At 38.2% G+C, this 8,595-nt stretch overlaps 1 protein-coding gene across 1 annotated transcript in view; it reads left to right on the forward strand.

The window, feature by feature from the left end:
• The window catches only part of LOC107600533 (neural-cadherin-like), a 64,710-nt gene extending 58,553 nt beyond the window's left edge, over nucleotides 1-6,157 (forward strand). Inside the window, exons 27-30 of the mRNA XM_016292464.1 lie at nucleotides 635-815; nucleotides 902-1,155; nucleotides 2,755-2,912; nucleotides 5,227-6,157. Of these exons, the coding sequence (XP_016147950.1) occupies nucleotides 635-815; nucleotides 902-1,155; nucleotides 2,755-2,912; nucleotides 5,227-5,685 (1,052 nt within the window). The 3' untranslated portion in view covers nucleotides 5,686-6,157. The remainder of the gene's footprint in view (nucleotides 1-634; nucleotides 816-901; nucleotides 1,156-2,754; nucleotides 2,913-5,226) is intronic.
• Nucleotides 6,158-8,595: the final 2,438 nt, after the last annotated feature.

Genomic DNA, 8,595 nt, shown 5'->3' on the forward strand with positions numbered 1-8,595 from the left:
TATAATATAATGTTTTTATATATTTTTTAAAAATATGTACAATACTTTAAATGTCCATTTATTTATTTAGTAAATAACTGTAATGGGTGAGATTATGCAGTCATTATAAAGTCCAAGAGCACGTTATATATGTGACTCTGGACCACAAAACCAGTCATAAGGGTCAATTTCCGAAATTGAGATTTATACATCATCTGAAAGCTGAATAAATAAGCTTTCCACTGATGTATGGTTTGTTAGGATAGGACAATATTTGGCCGAGATACAACTATTTGAAAATTTGGAGTCTGAGGGAGCAAAAAAATTTAAACATTGAGAAAATCGCCTTTAAAGTTGTCCAAATTAAGTTCTTAGCAATGCATATTACTAATCAAAAATTAAGTTTTAATATATTTACAGTAAGAAATTTACAAAATATCTTATTGGAACATGATCTTTACTTAATATCCTAATGATTTTTGGCATAAAAGTATTTTTGACCCATACAATGTATTATTGGCTATTGCTAGAAATATACCCCAGCGACTTAAGACTGGTTTTGTGGACCAGGATCACATATTGCAAATAAAAGTCACAGTAACAAATACAAAATATAAAAGTTCTATGGCATTTTCACCATGTTTTTTTCATACAGGCTGTATTCGGGATGTAAGACTGAACGGTCACTCTCTGCCGCTGGATGGTCAGGGCACAGAGTTCAGTACTGTGCTGGAGCGCCGAGGAGTCGTGCCCGGCTGCCACTCTGACGCCTGCAGTGCCAAACCCTGCCTGAGTCCGCTGTACTGCATCGACCTGTGGAGGAAACACGAGTGCAGGTGAACACTCTCTCCCACACGGTTTCCCCACTGTCATACTGTCAAATGCTTCTTTCTTCGTCTCAACGTCCGCTCTCTCACTCCAGGTGTCCAGCCAATCAGGTTGCGGTGGTGAATGAGGTCACAGGTCTTTTGCGTTGCGCCCCATCCCCCTGCGGCCCCACCACGTGTCGTAACGGTGGCACCTGCCTGGCTCACTCCACCAAGAACTACCAGTGCCGCTGTCCAGAGGGCTTCAGGGGCCAGTGGTGTGAGATCGGCCAGGTCAAATCTCTCCGTCTCGCCGCACTCAGCCCGAGCTCCATCCTAGCCATCAGCATGTGTCTGCTCGTCTTTTTTGGTAACTATCACAATATCATGGAACACTTTTCATGAAAAGCGTTGTAATGTCTCTGTTATCATTGTGGAACCATGATGAGACCCTCTCATTTTGTGTTAGTCTATTGAGAAAACTGTCAATAGAGAGCCAACACACAGAGGTAAGACGGGCCAGTGTGTGTGTGTGTGTGTGTGTGTGTGTGTGTGTCAGGTACAACAATGACGTGACAGGCTGGCAGTGCCCTCCAGGCCTCTCTGCCAGCTCTGACACTCCGTCAGCCACATCACAAGCAGACACAAATCCTTTTTAAAGCATTATTGCATGCAGGCAGGAAGAAATCACTCATCAACTGAAGCAAAAATGAGAAACGTGCTGCCAGATGATGGGATTGGTTGGGTTTATGGCCTTCAGAGAAATTTGACAGAAAATGATGGGTTATTTTTGGATTGATCTGTCTTTAATTGAAAAAAGGAGTCTTTCCATCGATGAACTGGCAGGATTGCATGAGCTGGTGAAAGCTGAAGCCTGCAATCAGACTTTCGCACTTGAATGTCAAAATGCAGAAAATGATGGGTTATTTTTGGATTGATCTGTCTTTAATTGAAAAAAGGAGTCTTTCCATCTATGAACTGGCAGGATTGCATGAGCTGGTGAAAGCTGAAGCCTGCAATCAGACTTTCGCACTTGAATGTCAAAATAAAATCAGAACTGACCAGTTACTTTTTTAAAACTTTTTTTGTGGATTATTTATATATTGTGCATGTTATTCTCATTTTTAAGTCGCTTTGGATAAAACCGTCTGCTAAATGACTAATTGTAAATGTAAATGTTATTCCAAAGACAAAAAATCTTTGTAAACTTTCATCAAAATATAATATTTTTCTACATCTCTGAATCATAAACCTGGGATCCCAAATCTTATTAAAACCTGTAAATAATATAATTTCATAATTAATATATATTATTTGTAAATATAATAATTTCTTAATATATAAATTGTGAATTTAAAATATTTTGTATTGAATTACACTCTGTCTGCATTTATTTGATAAAAAAATACAGTAAAAACAGTAATATTGTGAAATATTATTACAATTTAAAGTAAAGTTTTCTATTTTAATATATTTTAAAATGTAATTTATTCCTGTGATGCGCAGAAATCATACTAATATGCAGATTTTCTGACCAAGAAACATTTCTTGTCAATTTTGGAAACAGTTGTGCTGCTTTACAATTCCTCAAGAATTCAAAAGAACAGCATTTATTTCAAATGTAAGTGTTTTGTAACATTATAATTGTCTTTACTGTTTAAATTTAGTGTATCCTTGCTGAATAAAAGTATTAATTTCTTAAAAAAAAAATTTATTGACCCCCAACTTTTTGAACAGTTGAACAGTAGATATATAAAATAAAATAAGCAAAATAGAAGCATTTTCATCAATTCTCTTAAACTTCTTTAGGACCACTTTGCATGTCACATTATGGAAGTAAAATTAGTTGCAAAGTATTTACCATCATTTACCATATTAAGCATCCACACTTCCACTAACAAAAAAAATACTTTTTATAACTGGTTTAATCATTCTTGTATTAATCTCTCTCTCTCTCTGTCCTCTGCAGCCGTGCTCGTGGCAGTGACCGTATGGAATCAGAAGGGCAGCCGGAATAAGTTCCGCAAGAGAGGTGTTTACCACATCCCAGCGGAGCACGAGAGCTGGGAGGACATCCGGGAGAACATCCTCAACTACAACGAGGAGGGAGGAGGAGAGCAGGACCAGGTATTCTATTAACACAGGGCAGCCGGGGGAGATATTGATTTACTTTCAGTAAGACGCAGGTCAGGGGAATAACCTCCATCAGCAGCTACACTGCCATGCCATCATCCTCTAGGTGGCAGCTTTCAGCACTTTAGAATTTCAATCTGCACAACATGATTTACACAAGAGCACAGCTATGCTCAGAATGGAATACTAGCATGCAGTCTATGCTATATTGTTGTCACATGCAGGGGCGTAGAATTAAGGGGGGACAATAGGGACATGTCCCTACCAATATCCAGTGACTACCAGACCAATCATTTTGATCAAACAATTAAATATATGTATATATTTTTGTAATTTCGGATGCATCTGAAATGGCATACCATTGATATTACTTAAGAAGTTAAAGTAAATACGTTAGAAAACTGTGCACTTTCAATGACGCGCATTTAATACATGGGCAGAGTAAGAACATATAAGGCAGTCGCACACCAGACCAGAAGAGCAGCGCAGTGTTCAGAACAACTCAGGAATTGCACACAGCAGTCCAAAACAGTTCACTTCATGAATTAACAAAGTTGCCTCAATGAGAAATACGGTGTTTGACAAAAAAGCAAACGGAAAGAGAAAGTGCGATCTATGGCTATTTATCAATTTTTTAGCTCTTTTTTGCGAGTGTTGTTAAACTCATCACGGGGTTCAGCGCAGAAAATGCATTCATGATCCTTCCGTGTGTGTAGGGAGAACGGAGCACAACCCAACATGTTTTTTAGCAAAGCATGAGAAGCGAAGCAGAACTATCTAAAACAGTTTGGAGATTAAAATAATTGTGAAATAGGTAAAAAGTAATAAACAGATGTGTCTCATTTTAAATAAACACTAAAAACCGAGATGACAAATTTACTTCAGTCAGAAATGTACTTTTGCAATGGTTAAATAAACGTTCAGCGATATCTTCAAAAGATTTTTGAACTTGGGCACATTTTTTCTCTATATAGTGATGATATGGCAAGGAAGTAATATGAAATTTTGTAAATTTTGTTATGTGGAAATGTTTAAATCTTGTAGTGTTACAATTAACCCCGCTTTTGTGCCCCGCTCACCCCGTACATGTGAAATGCTAGAACGTTTCCTTATTGGTGGGAAGCCAAATGCATATGAAGGAAACAAAACAGCGCCGAGTTCAAGCAGACGATAGAAATGAATGAACATACCTGAAACAGTTTTCGTAACATTTGAATTTTCCGGTGTATGCAGTCTCATGCAGAATGAATGGCGTGAGCAAGTTTCTTCTCATTAATGATGCCGTTTTAATAATGACGTCACTCCGAGCCCCTCACTGTTAATACAACTCGTGCGTGCCCGTGCTTCATGTTTTAAATCGCAGACTTAATTGCTAGTCAAAAATCTCACTAAGAATATTTAAATTCATATTTAATGTTGGTAGGCTATATCATGCAGCCCTAGACTGAACTGTGTGAGTGTGTGTGTCATTGAAACGCAAATTTAGCTGTAGCCAAGTGACTTTATGAGACCCACCTTGTCCCACTCTGCGACCCACAGTTTGAAAACCCCTGATAAAAAGCATAGGCTACTGACAGAAAGACAAACGCTGTGCTGAAAGATGCACAAAACAGAATCTCGTAGCCTAGGATAAAGTCATTATGTACATTAAAAATAATTTGGGACATATATAATGTGAATTTATGGAAAACTATGCTCTGTGGCGCGGCAGGATTTGGAACAGCGTCCTGAGTCGCCGTGGACAGTTGTTAACTTTATGTTGTTCAACTGAACATAACGTTACAAATCAAACTGTTAGCTGAAGTATCCACAAAATAAAAAAAACAACACTGAAATAAGAGCATTCTAACAATTGTGTTCGTTACAGCAACAGTAGCGTTTACTCTCAGAATCATCCTGGGTCCAATTCGATTCAAATAAAAATAAATGCGTGATTAAGACACCCAGTGCTCTGATGTTGCTGTAACGTTGTTCTCAAAATCAAAATTGTGTAGCCTAATTATTGTCTATTAAACATACTAACATCAAAAAACTCTGTTTATGAATTATGAATATGTTGGCTACCATAAATAAAGACTTTAGGTGACCTAAAACTGCGGTCAAAGGTCTATCGTCTATCATAAAAGCGAAAATGATTGGGTGTTTGGGCGTTGGGTGGGGGTTTTGGTTCTCTGTGGTTCTCTTATATCCCCACCCATGTCAAAAGCAAACCTACGCGCTTGGTCACATGACCTCGTACATTGCATTTATATCTATAGATTCTATAGCACTTTCCCAGAATTTAAAATGTGGCCTATGTGTCCACCAGAACGCCTATGACATCACCGAGCTGAAGAGGCCGCTGTGTTCCAGCTTGTCCCAGTCTTCCTCCTGCACCACCGCCCCCCTCATCAAGTCGTCCCAGGGCTCTCAGGAGGATGTCCATCCCACCGGAGCCACCCTTCCCTACCACCACAATGCCAGCTGCGGCGGTCACTGCTCCATGGACTTCAAGAGCTACGTGTCGCGCATCATCTGGGAGGCCGACAACGACAGCCTGGCATTCCCCATGGACACCTACCACGTGTACTGCATCGAGGGAATGGGCTCCAGCGCAGGCAGCCTCAGCTCGCTGGGATCGGCTGTTTCAGAGGAGGCCTTCACCTATGACTCCCTGCCGCGCTGGGGCTCCAAGTTCGAAGGCCTCAGCGAGCTTTATCGCCGACCGGAGCTGGCTGTCCCCTACATGGACACGGTGCAAAGCCAAAGCCAGGAACAACAACAATAACCGGACGACTTCAAGCCCAGCGTTTGTTTTTGTGTTTGTGTTTTATAGCCTTCATAGGGTTCCAGTTTGAATGCTACAAAAACGTGTCCTAAGAAACGCTTTCTGTTGATTTGTGATACAGTCGCACAGCTTTAAGGGCGAGGAGCAGCTGAGGTTAGAGGACTGACTTGTTTTATTTATTGAGTGAAATATTAAATGTACTGTATTTATTTTTGCTCTGATAGGGAACAAAGCCAGCTAATCATCAGGACTTCACCATGATGAACATGGTATGCGCTCACATCCAGCGTGTCACAACTAAGGGGTGTTTTAGTGAACACACGTGACTAATGCTGCGTTTCATTCCACTGGTAAATCCAGCTTTCTTTCTGGAAATGTGCATTAGGATGCCACTTTATGTAAGATTTTCATCTTAGAAGCTTGCGCGGAACTATGATTTTGCCGAAATGTGAATTCACACTTCCGTTCAAAAGTCTGGGATCGGTAAGATTTTTTTTTGTTTTTGTTGTTTAAAAATATAGTAAAACATTAATATTGTGAAGTATTATTACTTTTTAAAATAACCTTTTTATATTTTAATGTATTTTATAAAAAATGTATTTATTCCTTTAATGGCAAAGCTGAATTTCTAGGATTTTTGGATGAAAAGAAAGTTAAAAAGATCAGCTTTTGGACAAAGTAATGAGACTTTACTGTCATTTTGATCAATTTAATGTGTTATTGCTGAGTAAAAGTATTAATTTCTTAAAAAATAATAATAAAAAGAATTTTAAAAAATGAAAGAAAAAAAAACTAATCTTACTGACCCCATACTTTAACTAAAACAGGGAACCCATGGTACTGGAAAACCTAAAAAAAAACTAAATAATAAATTAAAATAAAATGTATAAGTATTTCTTAGGATAGAAAATACTTCATCAAATTCTATAAAATCTCTAAAAATGTTACAAATCTAAAAATTTTTAAAAAGTAACAATTAAATTAGTCGTCATAAATTACTGGAAAGCTAATGGACATGTCATGGAAATTGCACAGAAAAATTTGTCAAAAAGTTTGGGAACCCTGCTTGATTAATACCCAGTTAACAATAAACATTCACTGCATCAATGAGACAATTTTCCTACATTTATACACTGATGAAACCTGTTCGGTGTGCAGTGACAGCCAGGTGTAAAACACTAAATGATCTTCTCCGGATCATCATACACCAGCAGAGCCATTAGGTTCTTTATGTCATTGAGAATCAGATCACAAAACATGGTTGAAATTAAATAGGTCCCACATTTTCCTTTGAATGGAGCGCAGCATTATTCCCAGCAGTTTACTGATCAGGGCGTAACGTTTTAGAAATCTGCACTTGACCAAAACTCTTGTTTTAATGGACCCAGCTGCACTAGTAATGGACGCCCACTTCTGAATTTTCACTCTGAAGCATAAATTTGCCAAAAGAGGGTCATGAAGACACAGAAAGACTTCATAGATGACTGATGTGCCAATGAATCACAAATCCGCTCATGCAAAAAGAGCATAAGTTACATTACTTTCGGTCAGTGGTGATATAAATCTGCATTCTGCCATGAATATTCATTGTGTAGTTTCTTTTCTATGTCCTTTTCAAATGAGGGATGTAGTGTGTGATGCCAATCATTTCTGATGCTGGTGTACTGAAACGTGGCGACACTATCGTCTGTCTCACAACACCAGATGAATGTATCGTGTATTGAGTAGCCGAAGATGAAACTCCACTGTGTCAAAGTCTGTTTTGAAAGTTCAAATGTGGCCAGACACAGCGCAAATACAATCATTAAAAAACGTATGGATATATACTTACAAAGGATCTGTATAGTTCTATTTTTATTGTTGTGAAAACGAATATTAGTCTGCTCAAATTTGCAGGCTGCATTTTGTAAGAACAATGAGCCATAAGATTGGGTTTTCAGTTAGGTTAGTCCTCTAATAAATGCTCAGAAAACCTATACAGAAACATAAATTGAGTAGAAGACACATGGCCATTGCTCTTTTTCTGGAAAGGTCCAGGCAGTGTCACTCCATGCCTCTTGTAAACCTTCTAACAAGGGCATGAGGTCATTGTCACAATGGCTTATAGTTGACTTGAAATGTTCCTTTCAGCCCATCACAGACCTGTGCTGCTCGTTGAACCATGTAAATAATGTAAATACAGAAATACTTTTTCTAGGGCCTTAACATTTTCCTTTTTGTATTTGAATTTTAATAAATGAACTGTTTTCCTTGAGCAAACGTGTGAGTGTGGTTTTCTTTTGTGGTGTTTTACTGCCACCCAGCGGTGATTTACAGTAATCACAGCCTGGGATGTTTTTCTTTCTTTCGCCAGTATTGCTATCAGCTGCCTTGTGATCTCTAGTTTTCTGTTGATTTAGGTCCTACCTATAGGTATCATCTACATAATTTCCATGAGTTTTCCAGCCTTTTTAAACTCCCTGATGTGAACCGAGTAAAGTTTGCTCTTATTCTGTTACATGGTTTTAAGAGCCATAAATAATCTTAGAAATTGCCTTTTTATTCATGACACACTCCTGTTCTGCACCAATCAGACTCATCTACTAAACATTGTTAGCAGCTGTGTAGGTCAGTATAAAGCACTGTGATCAGTTAAATGGGTTGAATGAATGTTTTTTGGCAGCTGGTCAGTCTCATTGCGTATAATTTGCTATCTTTTCCTCTCTGTGGTATATTTACATATATTTGTCTAGATTTCTCATGTTTTGTTTTGAATTTTTGAGCTACATAAATCACTTTAGTGGGTGTCATGAGGTCTAATACATTTCTATATTTCTGGTTTAACTTCATGCCCTTTCTGACACCTTAGGTTCTGTTGTATTTATGAAATGTATTTAATTACTATTATTTTATACATACGTGTGTGTGTGT

The sequence above is a fragment of the Sinocyclocheilus grahami genome, unplaced genomic scaffold (genome assembly GCF_001515645.1).
Source record: "Sinocyclocheilus grahami isolate Dianchi unplaced genomic scaffold, SAMN03320097.WGS_v1.1 scaffold285.1, whole genome shotgun sequence".
NCBI lineage: Eukaryota > Metazoa > Chordata > Actinopteri > Cypriniformes > Cyprinidae > Sinocyclocheilus > Sinocyclocheilus grahami.